Source organism: Podarcis cretensis, assembly GCF_951804945.1.
Source record: "Podarcis cretensis genome assembly, chromosome: 14".
In the NCBI taxonomy this organism is placed as follows: domain Eukaryota; kingdom Metazoa; phylum Chordata; class Lepidosauria; order Squamata; family Lacertidae; genus Podarcis; species Podarcis cretensis.
In genome coordinates this window covers 18286319-18306538 of record NC_137183.1, presented here as the reverse complement: position 1 = coordinate 18306538, position 20220 = coordinate 18286319, and the positions used below count along the sequence as shown (strand labels likewise).

The window sequence follows — 20220 nt, the reverse complement described above, 5'->3', positions numbered from 1 at the left end:
CTACGAAAGATCAGCAGTGGGCTTGCAAGCTGTCTTTTATAGATCCTTAGCCTACTGTTCTGAACTCCCTTGCCGATTGAGCCCACCATTCCTTGGGACACAGGATGCAGGCTGCTGTTGGCCTAATCTACCCCGAAGGGCTATTTATGACACACCATCCTCATGTTAAGGAATGTGACCGTTACAGTACAGTACACTAAAACGGAAGCCTTCCTTTTGACTTGTGTAATGCAACTGCTTATGAGTGACACTTGATCAGCTCAGAGGGAACTATTCACTCATTGGAAATCACAGCTTGGTACTTGTGTTTCAGTTTGGCCGTCGTGGCCTTGCTTTGTCAGGAATGCAATTAACTCATGTCAGTACTTCAAGTGTGTACGGATTTGATTTCATGAAACCGCAGGGGCAGAGTAATTAACATTAGAGTGGTGCTTCCTTTCAGTACCTGGAACACACGAGAAGAAAACATCTTCCTGTTAATCCACAGTATCTGGGGAGCAAGTCTCTGAAATAGCCAGTCTAATTCTAAACTTATATGCAGCTATTTTTATTTTATTTAGATTTGTACCCCACTCTTCAAATTATTATCAACACCATAAAATAACTGAAGTCTTGTGGCACCTTAAAAAGATGAACCAAACTTCTTATGGCTTAAGCTCTTGTGTAGTCATAAAATTGGAAGGGACCACTAGCTCTAACCCCCTGCAATACAGGAATATCCACATGTTGTTCCCCATCCAGTTTGAAACCATACCACACTCTGCTTAGCTTTGCAAATGTGCTAGCAGTTTTCTTGCTGCACCACTATGGAAGTTGTTTCTTTAATAAATCTGTTACTCTTTAAGGTGCCACAAAACTTAGTTGTATTTGCATGGCTAACTGGAAATAAAATGACTAATACAAGCCTATAAAAGACAAAAAAATAATAATCCAAGTAAAACAAATATTAAGGGTTTGCCTGGTGCCAGCAAAGCATTCCAAAGCCAGGACACAAAGTGCTGGAAAAATCCTCTCCCCCAATAACCACTTGCCCCAGCTCAGCGCTTAGGGAAACCCAGAGGAAAAGGGTCTGATTAGTCCCTTTTAAATTATATGAAGGCCTCTGTGGGTGCAGCTCCCCTTGGCTAAGGTTCCTCACTCAAGAACATTCTGTAATGCATTTTCTTGTACTGTAACTAGATTACATGTTCCCTGTTTCAAATGAGAGAAAAGAACAGAAGAAAAGTCTCAAACTCTGAAAAGCAACCTTTTTTTTGGCCAACCAAAGTAGCATCTTTAATAAGCGGATACCTGCGTTAAAAAGTGGATACCTGCAGTTCCTTTTTGTGTACATTAACCCTTATTCGTGAGCAACTTGTGCACACATGAAGTATTTACCATCACTGCTATAGTACTACCTACCAATTCTGCTCAAATACTGAATAAGTTCTCATTTGTCTCTTGGCCTTTGCAATTGGTCTTTTTCAGTGAGATTCCTTATAGCAAAAATCTATGGAGGTGTTATACTGCAGCAGACTGGGGTTTTTTCCCTGCTGAATTTATATATGGCGGGGAGGAATTAGCAAAAAAACAAACAAACCCAATGCTTTCACCATAAGTTTTCATCCTCAGAACTTGAATTTCATTCCCTTTCTACAGCCACAGTAAATACCTTTAAATGATTGCCTACAGAAGACTTTTATCCCTTCTCACAAAAATGATATTTACATAGCTTTCAACATTTTGCTGGTTTGGGGTGCATGATATTAAATGAGTGAGTTCCGATGTCATAAATCCTTGCATCATCACAGGAGCTTCAGAGAGACATGTAGCACCTTAAGGACAAACTAATGTATGGCATAAGCTTTCATGGGTCCACTCCATCATTTTATTATTTACATTTCTACCTCACCCAACGGAGTCCAGGGCAGCAAACAGCGATGAATAAATAAAGCCTGGTGAGAACACATACAAACATATCTAAAAGCATTTTAAAACACCCACATGCCCTCATAAGCTAATAATTTCAAGGTTGCCAGGAACAGTATTTTTCGGCCAACAAATGCCTGGGCAAACAGGAATGTTCAAAAATTCCTCCTGAATGTCCATGATGAGTGTGTTATATATGGTGAAAAGAGAGGTCAGAAGGAAATGCAAATGCAAAATTCAGATGGGATGATGATGATTACAATTTGTATACAGTGGTACCTCAGGTTAAGTACTTAATTTGTTCCGGAGGTCCGTACTTAACCTGAAACTGTTCTTAACCTGAAGCACCACTTTAGCTAATGGGGCCTCCTGCTGCTGCTGCGCTGCCAGAGTACAATTTCTGTTCTCATCCTGAAGCAAAGTTCTTAACCTGAAGCACTATTTCTGGGTTAGCGGAGTCTGTAACCTGAAGCGTATGTAACCCGAGGTACCACTGTACTTCCCTATACCTGCAGGTCTTGGGACAGTATGTAACATAAAATCACAATATAAAAGCAAAATACTGTACATAATATAAAACAAGAACAACATGCCTCCATCATGAACCTCTTCCCACCCTGAAAATACTTCCAAACTCAACCCCACCCCCACTGAAGGCAACCCCCCTCCTCACTCCCACCCTCAAATAGGGAACTGGCTGGACTTCCCAGCCAGCCCAGCTACCCCCTCTCATGTCACCTGTCCTAATCTCCCCACCACCACTGGGGCAGGACCCCCAGTATTATGTAATTGACAGCCATTCACAAAAAGAAGTAAGTTGCCAGTAGGGACATCTTGCCTTTGGAGAGATGTAATACAACTTCCAAGTCTACAGAAGCAGTCTCGACCTTTGTTGTTGTTGTTTAGTCGTTTAGTCGTGTCCGACTCTTCGTGACCCCATGGACCAGAGAACGCCAGGCACTCCTGTCCTCCACTGCCCCCCGCAGCTTGGTCAGACTCATGCTGGTAACCTCGAAAACACTATCCAACCATCTCGTCCTCTGTCGCCCCCTTCTCCTTGTGCCCTCCATCTTTCCCAACATCAGGGTCTTCTCCAGGGAGTCTTCTCTTCTCATGAGGTGGCCAAAGTACTGGAGCCTCAGCTTCCTTGCTGTGGCGAAGGGGCTTGAAGAACTCAGAGAAGCTATGAACTATGCCGAGCAGGGCACCCAAGATGAACAGGTCATAGTGGAGAGTTTTGACCAAACGTGATCCACCTGGAGGAGGAACCGGCAAGCCACTCCAGTATCCCTGCCAAGAAAACTCCATGGACAAAGACAACAGGCATATAAAAGTCTCGACCTTTATCTAACCTGAATTGATTGGTCAAAGCACAAGTGATCGTTTGGTGTCAGCATCACTGCTTGATAGCCCTGCAGAGAGCACTATTCAACACCTGCAAAGTCGATCCCGTTGATTTAAATAGGGCTCAGTCCCAGGTGAGTTGGAACAGCACTGCAGCAGCCCTAGTTTTTGTGTGTGTTTTTCTTTGGCTAAAGGTTAGTTTAGTTTTGGAGGAAGGTGTGAAAGGCTTGAATTTTGCATCGACGGCAACTCCTGAAACCTCGGCGAAGGAGAGAAAATAAATAACGCAAACCAGGTTATTCAGAGTACAGCCGCCGGGTAAATTTGGAAAGCAGACGCGAGGTGCACGTCCGGTGTGTGTTTATTACGATGAGTAATCCTTATTTTTAATTTTTTTTAATGGTTTTGGGTGCCTTGGAGACACGGTGGAGCTAAAAGCAAGGATAGAAACGGGGTGCAAAATTGATTGCAAGCTGAAGATCGCTCTTTGCTAAGCAACTACGCGGGAGGGAGGTGGCCTCGCATCATCTCGCCTTGGGGACAGCCTAAGTTTTGGCACTGAAAATGCAAAGAGGCTGAAGGGCCGCAAGCCTAGCAGCTAGTTACACTGCCTCCTTCCAAGTTGGCTGCAGTTGAAGGCGGCGGAGGCGTCTGCTGAGGAGGAAGAGAGATAGAGAGAGGCCGTGCGGGAAAGATCAGCGGCCAACGTCCATTGCAAGATGTTGCACAGGCGACCCGACCGTCCAGGTGAGGAGCGAGAGGGTAGGACTCGAACCCGCAGCCCAGTTCCACGTAGAGGGGTGGGGGCGCCGATAGGAAAGCGTGGCAGCCCAAGCTCCTCCTGCCTGGTCCTTTAGCTCCTCCCGGAGACTCCCTCATCAGGGTGCAAAAAGCTGGAAAAAATGCCTCTCTTTGCCTATCAGATCAGCCGCCCTGAGCCCGGCCTTGGCTGGGGAGGGCGGGGTATAAATAAAAATTATTATTATTAATAGGATCAGACCAAGGCTGTCCGACCCGCTGCGTTCTGTTTTGGGATAAATGTCCACTCACGTTACTCAGGCACCCGAGCAAAGTGTGCACGTGGATCGGGCCGGGCAGCGGGAATCCTATGGGGGCATCCTTGGGGGGGGGCGGGGCAGGAAGAGTACGTCTTGTGCCCCTTCTTGCAGCTGACTCCCGAGTAACGAGAGCAAGTGGATCGGGGCCTATCCGGCTGGATTTCTAGGCACACTTAATGGGAAGGAAGGCTTCGGTGGGATTTCCGGCGTACTGCGCCTAAACTGGGATGGGCTAGCTCGGCTGCGATCCTAAGGACGCTTCCTTGGGAGTAAGCTTCTTTTCAGTTAGCCGAATGGACTTGCTTGCCAAGTTTAACTGCACCTGGGGATCGAGCCACAAGGCTGCAATCCTCGGCACACTTTGCTGGGGAGCAAACCTCAGCGGAGCTTGCTCTCGGGTAACCATGCATGGGATCGGGACTGCACGAAGCCACATTCACCTCGTTGCGTCCTTCCAATTCGGGGAGGATCGCTTTGGGCTGATCTAGTGCAAAAATCATGAGGATCTGTGTTTTTTAACCATGTTTTTGCGCCCCTGCTGCCCTACGAAACAATGGATGCATGATTTTTTTGATGCTGCCTAAAGAGTAGGACATGGTCTACAGTCATGGTGGTTTTATTTAACTTGAATGAAAAAATCATAGGAATTCATGAGGATCCGTTTAAAATCAGGAGTCCTAGATGCGCCAAGGAATCTTCCAAGGCACGTGCGCGCGTATTGGAACACGAATCCATTAAAGCGCATTTATTTCCACCCGACCCCCCAAAGACTTCTGGGCCCTGTAGTTTACCCTTCGCGGTGCTACGATGCCCATCAACCGTTAAGAAACTACAGTGCCCATAATTCTTCCAAGGGCGTGGGTGCGCACCGAATGCATTTCATCTCCATTTGCGCCAGGCTCATATTCGCCGCCTGCTCAGGTCTTGAAAAAAGAATCGGAGCGGCTGAAGCTGTTGCAAGGGAAGCCTCAGCTGGTTGCCGGGAGGAGCGGCTCGCTTGTCCTTAGACGGTCCTTCCCGCGCCCCTCTTCCTGAGCATTGCAAACATGCCTCGCCTTCCTAGGCGGTGAGAGTGAATGAAGCTCATTCCCTGGACCAGTGGAGGCGGCGAGACAGGGAGACCGTGATCCGGGCATCCCAACCCGCAAGGAGATTTTAGCAGCTGCTCTTCCTGTCTAGGGAAAACTCTGTAATAGCTTCCCGTCTGCAGGGATGGCGCTAAAATGTATTTTGGAGTAATTTCACTCGTCCAGCGGTGGTCCCCACAGGGCAGGACTCTTGGGGGCAAGAAGTCCAGCAGAATGAAAGGCAACATGAGCAGGTTGACATTACAATTTTAAAGGCTGTTCACTAAAACCATTTCTAGGGGAGAACCTTCCGAAGTCTGAAACTGCAGATTCCCAAACAGCAAATTTGCAGCCCAGCAACCCTCACACAAGTCCCCCCCCAATTTGTTGTTGTTGTTGTTTAGTCCTTTAGTCATGTCCGACTCTTCGTGACCCCATGGACCAGAGCATGCCAGGCACTTCTGTCTTCCACTGCCTCCCGCAGTTTGGTCAAACTCATGCTGGTAGCTTCGAGAACACTGTCCAACCATCTCATCCTCTGTCGTCCCCTTCTCCTTGTGCCCTCCATCTTTCCCAACATCAGGGTCTTTTCCAGGGAGTCTTCTCATGAGGTGGCCACAGTATTGGAGCCTCAGTTTCAGAATCTGTCCTTCCAGTGAGCACTCAGGGCTGATTTCCTTAAGAATGGATAGATTTGATCTTCTTGCAGTCCATGGGACTCTCAAGAGTCTCCTCCAGCACCATAATTCAAAAGCATCAATTCTTCAACAGTCAGCCTTCTTTATGGACTAGCTCTCACTTCCATACATCAGTACTGGGGAAGCCATAGCTTTAACTATACGGACCTTTGTTGGCAAGGTGATGTCTCTGCTTTTTTAGATGCTGTCTAGGTATGTCATTGCTTTTCTCCCAAGAAGCAGGCGTCTTTTAATTTCGTGACTGCTGTCAACATCTGCAGTGATCATGGAACCCAAGAAAGTAAAATCTCTCACTGCCTCCATTTCTACCCCCACACGATAGCTTGTGGTAAATCGTCAAACTCGGTGTAATTGGCATACGTTGAATTGTGTGTGCTCTATATAATTGGGGGGGGGGGCGGGATTTAGCAGGGTGAGTTCTGGTGTTATTACATGAGTAGAATGTGTGCATTTATTTAAAATGCATCTCTGGGTTATTTGTGGGGCATAGGAATTTGTTCATTATTTTTTTCCAAAATATAGTCCGCCCCCCCCACAAGGTCTGAGGGACAGTGGACTGGCCCCCTGCTGAAAATGTTTGCTGACCCCTGACCTAGAGAGAATGGGGTTGAAACCAGGGCCTTCTGCCTACAAAGGAAATCCTCTCCCACTGAGGAAGAAAGTGTACAGATTCTGGAGAGGAAAGCTGTGTTCTATGTTTCTTGCAGAGTTCCCCTGGCCCTGGGCTGCTTCTCTCCTGCTCCCTCCCTCTAAGAAGCTGCTGCCAGCAGGAACAGCACCTTGTGGTACCAGACCGACCAATTTCTTCCTTTTGGAACTTCCAAAGTCGCCCTCCCTCCAACCAAGAAGAGGATCTGAGAAATGGCGGCACCATTGGAGGGACCAAGCTTACCACCATGTGCCTGTGTCCAGTGTCCTGGCATTAACCGGCTGTCTCCTCCTCCTGTCTTCCTGCGTGCCGGCCAGGTGCTTACGTAAGACATTTAAACAACCATTTCCCTGATGAAATAAATCTGCTTTACCCCTACATGGCCAATGGAATTGAAGTAAATTCCCAGTTTTGTGGATGGGGCTGTTTGCACAAGGAAACTGAATGTTTGAAAATTCCGGACAAAGCATAGAATTGTAGAGTTGGAAGGGACCCCAAGAGTCATCTAGTCTAACCCCCTGCGATGCAGGAATCTCAGCTAAAGCACCCATGATGCTTAGGTTTTTATACAGTGGTACCTTGGAAGTCGAATGGAATCTGCTCTGGAAGTCTGCTCAACTTCCAAAATGTTCAAGAACCAAGGCATGGCTCCTAGTTGGCTGCAGGAAGCTCCTGCAGCCAATTGGAAGCTGTGTCGGACGTTTGGGTTCCAAAGAACATTCGCAAACTGGAACACTCACTCCCGGGTTTGCAGCATTCAGGAGCCAAAATGTTTGAGTCGTAAGGCATTCGCCAACCAAGGTACGACTGTACTTCCCTTCATTCAGGGAAGGACTGCAAACTTTAATAAAAGCAATGCGCTCTACATGGGGCTACAACTAATCCAGAATGCGGCAGCTAGACTGGTGACTGGGGGTGGCCGCTGAGACCATATAACACCGGTCCTGAAAGACCTACATTGGCTCCCAGTACATTTTCGGGCACAATTCAAAGTGTTGGTGTTGGCCTTGGCCTGGGCCCAGTGTACCTGAAGGAGCGTCTCCACCCCCATCGTCCAGCCCAGACACTGAGGTCCAGCTCCGAGGGCTTTCTGGTGGTTCCCTCCCTGCAAGAAGTGAGGTTACAGGGAACCAGGCAGAGGGCCTTTTCAGTAGTGGCATCTGCCCTGTGGAACGCCTTCCCATCAGACGTCAAAGAGATAAACAACTACCTGACATTTAGAAGACATCTAAGGCAGCCCTTCAGGGAAGTTTTTAATGTGTGACATTTTAATTTATTTTTAATCTTTGTTGGAAGCCACCCAGAGTGGCTGGGGAAACCCACCCAGATGGGTGGGGTACAAATAATAAATTACTATTACTATTGGGGGGCAGCTGAGCCCCACTCCACATAATTGATCTCAAGACATCTCACACGCACAGTATTTGAATGGTGATGCCCATCAACTTTGGGTTGGAGAGTGGCCTCCTCAATTTTTTTTATTGGCGGGCCAAAGGGACCTTGGCCCCTAGGAGTTGGCTCCTATGGTTCAGGAGCAGGGGATCTCACTCAGCACGAGGGCCACTTTACATCCTGGGCAGCCTCCTGGGGGCCACATGCCAGTGCTGGGAGGAACCAGAGGCAGAAGTGAGCAACAGGAGTGAACCTTTAGTTTGTACAGAAAAAGTCAGAGGTTTCCGCATACAACCACCCCAATCACTTTGTCTTCCATCCAGACAAGTGTGAGGTATTTTCGTACCTCAAGGACACAGTCCAGCCAGGCAAAAATACTTGAGGAGGGTACACAATGGGCCATTAAGGGGTGTAGCATGACAATAGAGGGTGTGGACTGGGCCAAATAGAGAGATCCAGAGACCCACATCTGAGCTTGAGATTACACATCTGTGTCCTGGCAGCTGTGAGAACAGAATGTCTGACTAGATGGGCCTTTCACCTGATCCATCAGGGATCTCCTTGGTGCCTTATTTCATGAGCGTTTCCCCAGCCACTCTGGATGGCTCCCAACAGAATTTTAAAAACGTGATAAAATATCCAACATTTAAAACTTTCCTAAATAGGACTGCCTTCAAATGTCTTCTAAAAGTCAGATACAGTGGTACCTCTGGATACGAACGGGATCCGTTCCGGAGACCTGTTCGCATCTAGAAGCAAACGTAACTAATGACGGTATGTCTGTGCACGCACGTGTCACTTTTTGCTGTGCATGCGCATGACGTCATTTTGAGCATCTGCACATGCGCAAGCGGCGAAACCCGGAAGTTATGCGCTCTGTTACTTCCGGGTTGCCAAGGAGTGCAACTCGAATATGCTCAACCTGAAGCACATTCAACCCGAGGTATGACTGTAGTTGTTTATTTCCTTGGTATCTGGTGGGAGGGCATTTCACAGGGCAGGTGCCACTACTGAGAAGGCCCTCTCCCTGGTTCCCTGCAACCTCGCTTCTTGCAGGGAGGGAACTAGGCAGAAGGCCCTTGAAGCTGGACCTCAGTGAACCTTTCTGAGCTGCTCTTACAGAACAGGGAGGTGCTTATTCATTTATTATATTTAGTATATAATGGGAGAAAACACACCTAAAAGTTATACTGGGTCCTGATCATTTGGTTACAAGAAAAGACAGAGAGAGAGAATATGTCAACGGGGTACATTTTAAATACAGCTGCATGTGGTCAAATGAATCTTGTGATAACCCAGCGGGGAAATAAATATTTTAGGGGCAATGAAGTGCCACAAATAGAGTTCTTACGATATTTATGATTGTTTCAGAAAATAGCCTGAATCCAAACAGTTCTTTATGGGATACAGATTATAAGGAGCTGTTTCAGAGGATTCTCCCAGAGGCCCCTGAATCTTCTAAATTCATGGACCCGCTCAGAAGTAACAGCCCGCTAAGTCGTGAGGAGCAAATGCAGTTGTTAACAAGTCAGAACTTGACGGCAAAGACGGAGGTTGAGCGCGGAACGTGTGATCTGCTCCTGAAGTTTTCCCGATATGTCTTGGTGAAAGCTTTCGGGCCTAGCTTGGCTGCTGCTCTTGTTCAGCGCCAAAGCTGTGACCATCCAGATGACCCACCCCAAATCCAACTGAACCCTCACAAACTCTTGCATTCCAAAGTAAAGCCTTCGTTCTTACACTGGGTCCATCAGCTGCTGAGAAATGTGGGAGTGGCGGTCGAAATGAATCCCTCCAAGATGCCCTCAAGGAACCGGATGCCCGAAACAAAGAAACATCTGGCTAAGCCTGAAACGAAACGAAATGGTAGGTGTGCAAAGAGATTATGCATGTTCCTCTGTGGCAAGAGTGGGCGGCTACTTTGTGAAGGGCCATTAACTCATGGGAAAACCACACACAGACCATCTTGGAAGGTGGGTGGAGCCACAGCTGATGGTGGGTGGGGCCAGAACCGAAATGGGCGGAGTTTGTAGCATGATATAACTCTTTGTGTGAACCTTATCAGCCATTCTGAGAGTCACATGAAGTCCCCATCTGCACCATACATTTTGTCATTGAATTCTACTCAGTATGATCTGGAGTAGATTCCAATGTATCGTTAGCAGAGTAACAATTTACACATGTTGCAGGATTCCCAAAAATAGACCAGAGGTAATTGTATTTAATCCAGCAGAGCTTTACTGCTACTGAAGGCAAATGAGCATAATGGTCACAAATCCAATACATTCAGGACTGGCACAGTCCATAAGAAATCCAGTTGCAGCAGACTTAACTTAAACTTACAATAACTTATAATAAGTCTAACCTCAACACTAAGCATACTATGTACAGAACACCACACCAGAAGGAGAAGAAACAGAAAGAGAAAATGAAACCCAGGCTCCTTTCGGTCCTACTTTTATAGTCAGCATGGCCTTGAGTCATGGGTAGGCAAACTAAGGCCCGGGGGCCGGATCCGGCTCAATTGTCTTCTAAATCTGGCCCGTGAATGGTCCGGGAATCAGCGTGTTTTTACATGAGTAGAATGTGTCCTTTTATTTAAAATGCATCTCTGGGTTATTTGTGGGGCATAGGAATTCATTCACCCCCCCCCCAAATATAGTCCGGCCCCCCACAAAGTCTGAGGGACAGTGGACCAGCTCCCTGCTGAAAAAGTTTGCTGGCCCCTGCCTTGACTGAAAGAGATAACAGAACCAGTTTAATCCAGCTGTACTCAGCTTCTCTGAAGGAATAACCCAAACACCAGGAACCTTCTGCTTCTTTCTTTCACATAGAGAAGCTTCCAGAACCCTCTTGAATTAATTCGAATAGGGAAGATCTCTACACATCAGATCAATACTTTCTGTACTAAGAAATGCAAACTGACACATTTAAAGCAGTATCATACCACTTTAAACAGCCACGGCTTCCTCCAAAGAATCCTGGGAACTGTACAGTGGTGCCTCGCAAGACGAAATTAATCCGTTCCGTGAGGCTCTTCGTATAGTGGTTTTTCGTCTTGCGAAGCAAGCCCATTGACAGCTTAGCGGATTAGCGCTATTAGCGGTTTAGCGGCTTTTAGCGGATCAGCTGATAAGCGGCTTAGCGGCTTCGGAAAAGGGGGGGAAAAGGGAAAAAACCCCGCAGGAACTCGCAAGACATTTCGTCTTGCGAAGCAAGCCCATAGGGAAATTCGTTTTGCGAAGCGCCTCCAAAACGGAAAACCCTTTCGTCTAGCGGCTTTTCCGTCTTGTGAGGCGTTCGTCTTGCGGGGCACCACGGTAGTTTGTTATGGGCACTGAGTGTTATTATGAGACACCTCTTCCCCTCAAATAGCTACAATTCCCAAGGTTCTTTAGGAAGCAGCATTGTTAAACCACTTTCTAAAAGGTTCTCCCCCCTGCAAAACTTGAGTTCCCCCTTCCCCAAGCCTGCTGATACCTCCCTGTTCTATGTGGATCATGTGCCCTTTTTGCTGTTTGCAAGGGCACTCCATGCCTGGACATTATAAATAGAGGGAAATATTGCATGGGGGTTACGTTCTGGGGATCGCACCTAAAGCCAAAACCACGTATAGTCAAAACACATTGGATGCAATGGTGGGTGAGATTGCCAAAATCTTCTATTCTGGATGTCTGATTGCTTTCCACCCCCTTTTATTTTTTTTTTAAATTATCATATTTTCCCCTGTCTATAAGATGCCCTCCTATTTTGGGGGAGTCCAATTTAAGAAAATGGGGGGGGGGGAGAGATGGCTATCCGTGTATAAGACGCTCCCTATTTTTTGACATTATTTTTAAAGGAAAAAACCCCTAGTCTTATACATGGAAAATTACAGTATTTTGCTAGGTGGGCAAGGTTGAATGCGCACAAGTTAAATGTGTGTAAGTCGCGGGCTTACTGTATTGTTGGCATTCATTAACCTGTTTCCCCCTGACAAAGCGCTTGCATCCAAAATGGCATTTACATCTAAAATTGCCATTTTATGAATTTGATTTAAGTGGAACACACACAGAGCGTATTGATGATCCCTGGTGCAAAATCGTTTCCATGATAAGATCAATAGGGAAGGCATTAGGGAGGTGATTGATGTGTAAAGGCGACCTCTGTTGGTTAAAGTGAGATTGCAGCATGGAAATATTTGCATAAATCTGTCTATCTTAAGTCTTTTCTTAGAGAAGATCACTGCGCAGAGCGGGAGCCTCTCTTTAATTCTTATCTGCAAAACAGGGTCTCATGTTTCTTTTCTTTTTCTTTGAATGTGTGAAATCTGATTCCTCCTTTTCTCTGATTATTCTCCTCTCACTTTCTGTTTCCTCCCACTCCCCTTAACAGGGCAATTAGCTTTTATTTCTTGGCAAAAACATTGGTCCAAGCTTCAACTTTTGGATCTGGGCTTGAAGGTTCCAATAATACTTAGCATTACAGTGGTATCTCGGGTTACAGACACTTCAGGTTACATATGCTTCAGGTTACAGACTCTGCTAACCCAGAAATAGTACCTCGGGTTAAGAACTTTGCTTCAGGATGAGAACAGAAATTGGGCTCCGGCGGCGTGGCGGCGGCAGGAGGCGCCATTAGCTAAAGTGGTGCTTCAGGTTAGAAACAATTTCAGGTTAAGAACAGACCTCCGGAACGAATTAAGTACTTAACCTGAGGTAGTACTGTATATGGTATTTTCAGGTGTTCAAAGCATTTAACAAACACCCCGCAACATATAATGGTATCATTATCATAGCTGCCAACCTTCCCTTTTTTTGTGGGAAATTCCCTTATTCCAGCGCCGTTTCCCACTGCTTCCCACTGCTATCCCGGATTGTTAGATGTCCCGTAGACTGTCCCTGGGACAGATGAGGCTGCTGTTCCCTTATTTTCGAGGCTGCTGATCCCTTATTTTCAAATCTGAAAGTTGACAGCTATGATCATTATTCTCATTTTGCAGATTTGGCAGGGGAAGAGTGAGGCTGAGAGAAACCAGCTTGCCTATCTAGTGAGTTCCTGGCTGAAGTGAGATTCAGATCAGACGGTCCCTGTTTCATTTCTTCATTTCTGAAGAATTCTAGGTTCTGTAGTTTGTTAAGGATGCCGAGCAGAAAAGCGGTCTCTTCCTAACAATGCCCAGCACCCTCAACAAACTACAGCTCCCAGAATTCTTTGGGTGAAGCCATGACTACTTAAAGGGGTACCACAGCCCTTTAAATGTATGATGTAAATATGACCCAGATATTTATCAAGGAGCAAAACACACTTCCTATTCATTTGGCTTTTTGTAAGTTGCCGGATGGGGAATTTATGCAGTTGGGAAACCTGGTTATCTCCCCCAGACCCCCTGCAAATTGCAATTTCTAGCTGTAGGGCATGACAATTAAAGGCAGATTTTGTGTCTTCCTAAAGACTGAAACATTGTGAAATCTGAAAAGAATAATCTACTGGCCAGATTTCAAAGGCACAGCTCTGGTATTTGGCTCACTGTTGGCCTAGCTATCACCATGCCAAGAAAACATAAGAGAAACCTGGCTGGATCTGGCTAAAGGACCATGCTAATGCAACGTCCCATTCCCTGAGCATGGCGGCTCAATTTAATTGCAATGGCCAATGCCTGCTGATAGAGTTTGTCCTCCGTGAATTTGCCCAATCGTGAAAAGGCCTCTGGTGGATCGGAGCAGAGGGTAAGAATTTCCCCCCTGCTATGGCAAAGCAGAAGGCAACAGCTCTCCCCTACTGTTGTTCCCTGGCAACTGGTATTTTCCGTGTCATACGGTTTCTGCCATGATCTAGAATTCAACAATGTCTAGGCAACACCATGACCATATACATACGTAATAGATAATCTTTATAGAATTCCTTCAAATCATAAAAAGTTCAGAATGAAATCTTTAGTCTCAAAGTCTCTGAAAATCTTTAAATGAAGCAAGGTACTAAACTTTGTACGGTGGGATGTATATAAATGTATACACCCTTAAATGAAAATATCAAATGCTGTGGAACAGTGCTCATGTAATAATGTAGTCATTCATTCGAAATAAGATGAGTTTATGAAACATTCTACATCCACCCACCACGCTGATGAAGAATTCTACGAAAGAGTAGTCAATATCTGGAATTACTGTTCAGTGTTGGACATCATTGTTGAATACACAAAGCTTCACAGCTTGTCTTCCACTGTACAAAGTTTGGTACCTCGCTTCATTTAAAGATTTTCAGAGTCTTTGAGACTAAAGATTTCATTTTGAACTTGTTATGATTTGAAGGAATTCTATAAAGATTATATAATGCATATGTATATGGTCATCGTGTTGCCTTGACATTGTTGACGTTCTCTTTGCAGCACAGGGGTTTGTTTGGATACTTAATGATATAGAATTCTGCAGGCCCGGCTACACATGGCTCCTAATACCATTTGCTCCCTTGTCAAACAGATGCCTGGTCAGGGCAGAAAGTGTGGGAAAGCTGAATCTTAGCAACGCTTACTTGAGAGAAGGTATAAGCTAATAATATGTCAACCTGGTCTCAGTTGCTCATTTGTCCAACCAGTTCTCAATGTTTTAACATCAATTTGAAACCCACCCCCCAACGTCCTCACAAAAATTCATCAGCATTTTTGGGTGCAAATTTCTCATACGCAATTCTTATCTGCAATTTTGCCTGATTGATGTACGCAATTTTGGCAAACCCATTTCCCCCTTAATACAATCAACATTTTTGTACGTTCGTTTCACCGGTATATGCATTTATATATATAGTACATGCATTTTTGGACACACATTATGTGGCTGGAGAACTGTACTGCAAAATTCAGTGTGGATTTCAAAAGAGGGGCTGTGTTTCATTTTGTGTATCGTTTCGGAAACGTTAATTTGTTAAGTTTGAACTGAATCTCCCCTATCCCTACTAAAGATGTACAGTGGTACCTCGCGTTAAGAACTTAATTCATTCTGGAGGTCCGTACTTAACCTGAAACTGTTCTTAACCTGAAGCACCACTTTAGCTAATGGGGCCTCCCACTACTGCCGCGCCGCCGGAGCACGATTTCTGTTCTCATCATGAAGCAAAGTTCTTAACCCAAGGTACTATTTCTGGGTTAGCAGAGTCTGTAACCTGAAGCGTCTGTAACCCGAAATGTCTGTAACCTGAGGTACCACTGTAGTCCAGACAAACTCAGTGGCTTATCATTAGAATGCTATTGGGTTGCACATCTTAAAGGGGACTTCCTAATGCAAAACACACACAGAGAGAATATTCTGTGAAATGTCAAATTTGCAGGGTTACTGACTCGATCCCTGTGAACCTCATTCATCAGTGAAAAGTGAGTAGTTCTTCCTTCCTCCATCTGGGCAAACAGAAGGAAACAGGACACTCGTCAGGAGGGAGTGGACTAGAGAGAAAAGAAAGGGCCACGCCTCTCTGTTCCTGCATGATATTTCTTTCCAGATCTTGGAAAGGAAAAATATATATGTTTGAATTGTGTTGTCAGAAGCATCTTAGAGATTTGGTTTCTCTGAAAACCATGCCCATTGGTGGTTCTTATGAGGAGACACCACCACCAGATTCACATTTGAATTATGGATACTGATGGAGGAGAAACTCCATACAGTCTGTACTTAGATGTGAACTTACTTTGCACTTTCTGAAATAATGTAAAGAACCAAAACACAGCCCTCTTTCTGCACTTCTATTAATTTTGCAAAGCAGTTATCCAGCCAAGTGATGCATTTGCTAGGATAAAGTGTGCATATAATTGCATATATCACTGAAAATAACATACAGAACCACATATTAGAGGGACATTGCTTTGCAAGAATGTGTGTACAGTATTAGAAGAAATTCGGACAGAAATCCTAATGAATTTTTATGAGGATTTCTTTTTTAAGGGGAAAAATTGCAAAGTGATGTGAAAGTATTGGAGAATCCAATTTAAGACTGGAAAAATAAGAAACTGTGAAATAAATTGGAACTGGCATATTCGCCCACCCCTAATTATGGGTAGAAAGGAAGTGGTCCCTATCCCTAAGTCCAGTGTTTTTTTTCTAAAAAAATTTTGTTTAGGGGTCCTATCATTTTCCTACTCATATTGAAATACTGCCCCTCAATGAGGCCAAACTTAGATTCACAAAATGTTTAGGGGTATGTTACCTCTGCACCTCCCCCAGAAAAAAAGCACTGCCTAAGTCCAAGCCATTGTTTCATCTCCCACTTTCAGCCATATCATATTTTGTAGCCTAATAAACCAATAGCTAAGAAGACTGGTGTAAAAAAAACAAACCACCAACTAAAATTAGGGAGTGGCGTTCCTCTGTGCCCCCTGTAATTTTAGCGCTAACATTCATAGCCAGTTTATACAACCAAGAAAACCATGTGCCCAAGCTTTTCTAGGGCTGTATCTCTTTAGATAGTTGGGTGGTGTGTGTGTGTGTGTGTGTTTGTGTGTGGAGGCTTTTTATTTTATCTTCCCAAAGAAATGAGGAATTCAGAAACATTGTTTGTTCAGACGATACACTAGGTATTATATAAGCAATGTGAAAAGCAAAATAATAAGATTATGCATATAATAAGTGCATCAGAAGTAGTCCGACACTGCAATTATGTGTGCATTTACTCAGGAGCAAGCCCTTTTGACATTTGTGGGAGGTGACTTACCAGTAAACATGATTGGTTGAGTGTGCTGCAAAATATAATGATTTCAGGGACTTTAGATTTCCCATGTCTTTAAATAGCCATCAAACTCAAAGATAAATAAAGGATTATGAAATAATTCAGGTGAATGATTAGGTAAACATCGACCTGCTTTTCCTAAGTGACACCATTCCACAACGTTAGAAAATCACAAAAATTCCGAGTAATGACTAGGTAAACATAAACTGGATTGTGCCAAGAAGCCATGTTTGGGGTTGCATCCAATGCTGGTCCTGCTCAGCGTAGACCTATTGAAATGAATGGGCATGATTAACTAAGGACCACTAATAACTGGACTTTTGATGGGGGAAAAACACTTTGATGAAGCAATGACTGTAAGCCTTCCCTTTGTACAGTGGGCTAGTTTCCCTGTCTATCCATCCAGGCACTCGGGAGGCGTTAGCAGAGTTCAAGGGCACATCCTGGCTAGGCAAACACACTCAAGGGGTGTGTAGCCTATGGAGAGTCCCAAGGGCCAGTCAGGGAGGTCTGGAGGGCCACATGCTTTCCCTGTCCTTGTGTTAGCTCATGCCACTGCAGCTATTAAAGAATAGTTGTGTTTAAGTCATGGGGTGAGGAACCATTTTCACCCCTCAGTTCTGAGTATGAAAGAATCCAGATTAATGACTAGGTAATAATCAGCCAGGATTTCCCCAAGAAGCCTGGTTGGGCATCCATCCCAGGGGTCAGTTGGGGAGAACATCCATGGATACCGTTCTACAATGTTGGATGGTGCAACTGAGCATCGGTTGGCTTTCCATTGGGTGCCAAGTTTTTTAAAGGTCCAAGGCTGGTGGAGCCATGAATGCCCTGGAACTTGGACGTTTTGGCTCCCGAATGCTGCAAACCGAGAAGTGAGTGTTCCGATTTGCGGACGTTCTTTAGGAACCCGGATGTCTGACAGGGCTTCTGCCACTTCTGATTGGCTGCAGGAGCTTCCTGCGGCCAATCAAAAGCAGCAATTTGGTTTTGGAAGTCAAACGAACTTCTGAAATGGATCCCGTTCGACTTCCAAGGTACGACTGTAGTGGGTTGGCCAAGGGGGCAACCGATACAGCCAAGCAAAAGTCAGAAGGTTCCACACACATCCCTCTGTCCAGGAAAGCAAGGGGCGCAATCAAACTGCACCATCCAGCCAGGCAACAACACTCAAGGATGGTGTGGAGCGGGATTGGTGAGGGGGAGAGTCTTGAGGGCCTGTTAGAGAGCTCTGAGGGCCACATTCAGTCCCCAGGCCTGCAGGTAGATTTCCATCCCTGGTTTAAGTTGTAAAGGGGTGTGTGTGTGTGTGTGTGTGTGTGTGTGTATGTGACATGACATGACAGAGATTATGTGAAATTGTCCAGAGTAAAGAGAATCTCAGCATTCAAGAATTTGGGGACCCCGCTGAAATTTATTGGCAGCAGGTTTATGACCTTAAAAGGGAGGTGGGAAGGTCTTTCATATATACAATGCATAATTAACTAATCAAATTCATGGTCCCGATATGTTATTCATAATCAGGGCATATAGGGGGGGGGAGGTGCCATAACCCAATGTCTGCAGAAAGCAGGATCGAACCCACTCCATCCATCAGCTGATGGGAGGGGGGTTTTCGGTCCTGAGGGAGATTATCCTATCTCAATCTTGCTTAGAAAAAGCAGGATTTCAGTTTATGAATGCTGTCATCAGATGATTGGCAAGTGCGTGGTCTCGCCCACCTGCCCTAGTTGGCCTTGGAATGCTGGAAGATTCCACACCCCTGCTCTGTGGGGGCAAATATTCCATACTGGAGCATACAATTTGGGGCGGGGAAGTCCTGTTAATTGTTAGCATTTATATAGTGCTCTTGAGTGGTGTCCCCCCCCAATTATATTTCATTGTTCCAACATTTTTAACATATGCCATCAAAATACAATTTAGTCTTTTCTCTTAATCTTATCGACTTCCCACCCCTTTTCCCAAGGAGTTCTTGTTTCTCCCCTTCTGCTGCACCCCACCTTCTAGCTATTAAATCAAAGTCAAACTGTATTACCATCTACAGTGGTACATCAGGTTACATACGCTTCAGGTTACAGACTCCGCTAACCCAGAAATAGTGCTTCAGGTTAAGAACTTTGCTTCAGGATGAGAACAGAAATTCGGCTCTGGCAGCGCGGTGGCAGCAGTGGGAGGCCCCATTAGCTAAAGTGGTGCTTCAGGTTAAGAACAGTTTCAGGTTAAGAACGGACCTCCGGAACGAATTAAGTACTTAACCCGAGGTACCACTGTAATTACCGCTGTTGCTCATAGCTCAAAACCTGCTTGTGAGTTCATCAGTGCACCTGAGTGTTCAAAGCATTCCCCACGCATTGGCCTGGTGACTTTACAACAGCCCTCAGAGGCGGGTCAGTATTATCACTGCAGAGGTGAGGCTGGGAGTGAGCCCTATGGCTACTTTGCATCCATTTGAACCAGGCACCTTGATTTGTAGCTTAGGCTGCAACCCTTATACACATGTGCCCGTGAATAAATATTATACATGTTAACTTGTGAGGCCTCCAGATGTGGTAGATGCTCCCAGCTTCCCCATCAGTCCAGCCAATATGGCCTTTGGTCAGGGATCATGTGAATTGACAATCCAGCTTATACCTGGAGGGTCACAATTTCTTGCAATTTCTCTATTTCTGATGAATTATAGGGCTGCACTGCATATGGATAGTTCTGTTGGTTAGAGCTTGGTGCTGATAACAGGATCGGTCCCCATACGGGACAGCTGCATATTCCTGCATTGCAGGGGATTGGACTGTGATTCTATATCTCTTAGCCACTTTGCTTGTGGTGATAGTAGGGCTCTAAACTGTGGTCTAAACCACTGAGCCTCTTGGGCTTGCTGATTGGAAAGTTGGCGGTTCGGATCTCCGCGATGGAGTGAGCTCCCGTTACTCTGTCCCAGCTCCTGCCAACATAGCAGTTCAAAAGCACACCAGTGCGAGTAGATAAATAAGTACTGCTCTGGCGGGAAGGTAAACGGCGTTTCTGTGCACTCTGGTTTCCGTCGCGGTGTCCCATTGCGCCAGAAATGCTTTAGTCATGCTGGCCACATGACCCGGAAAGCTGTCTGCGGACAAATGCCTGCTCCCTCGGCCTGTAAAGCGAGATGAGTGCTGCACCCCATAGTCGCCTTTGACTGGACTTAACCATCCAGGGGTCCTTTACCTTTTTACCTGATAATAGGACTCTAGTCAAATCCATGGTGCATTGGTCAATCAGCAGCTGTTAGCCATGATGGTTTAGTGGAACATCCATTATCAGAGGCAGTATACCTCTCAATACAAGGCAGCGAGGTCAAGCCATCTACTTTTGTGCCCTTGGGACTCCCAGGGGAATCTTGCCAGTCAGTGTTGGAAGCAGAATCCTGGGCTAGATGAAACTTT

At 45.5% G+C, this 20220-nt stretch overlaps 1 protein-coding gene across 3 annotated transcripts in view; it reads left to right on the top strand.

The window, feature by feature from the left end:
* Positions 1-3754: 3754 nt before the first annotated feature.
* The window catches only part of LOC307203408 (cell surface hyaluronidase CEMIP2-like), a 94557-nt gene continuing 78091 nt past the window's right edge, over positions 3755-20220 (top strand). Inside the window, exons 1-3 of one of the 3 annotated variants that reach the window (XM_079954177.1) lie at positions 3755-3999; positions 6783-7049; positions 9488-9979. In XM_079954177.1, coding sequence (XP_079810303.1) covers positions 3972-3999; positions 6783-7049; positions 9488-9979 — 787 coding nt within the window. In that variant the 5' untranslated portion in view covers positions 3755-3971. The remainder of the gene's footprint in view (positions 4000-6782; positions 7050-9487; positions 9980-20220) is intronic. The other 2 variants (XM_079954175.1, XM_079954176.1) reach the window with 2 other exon arrangements.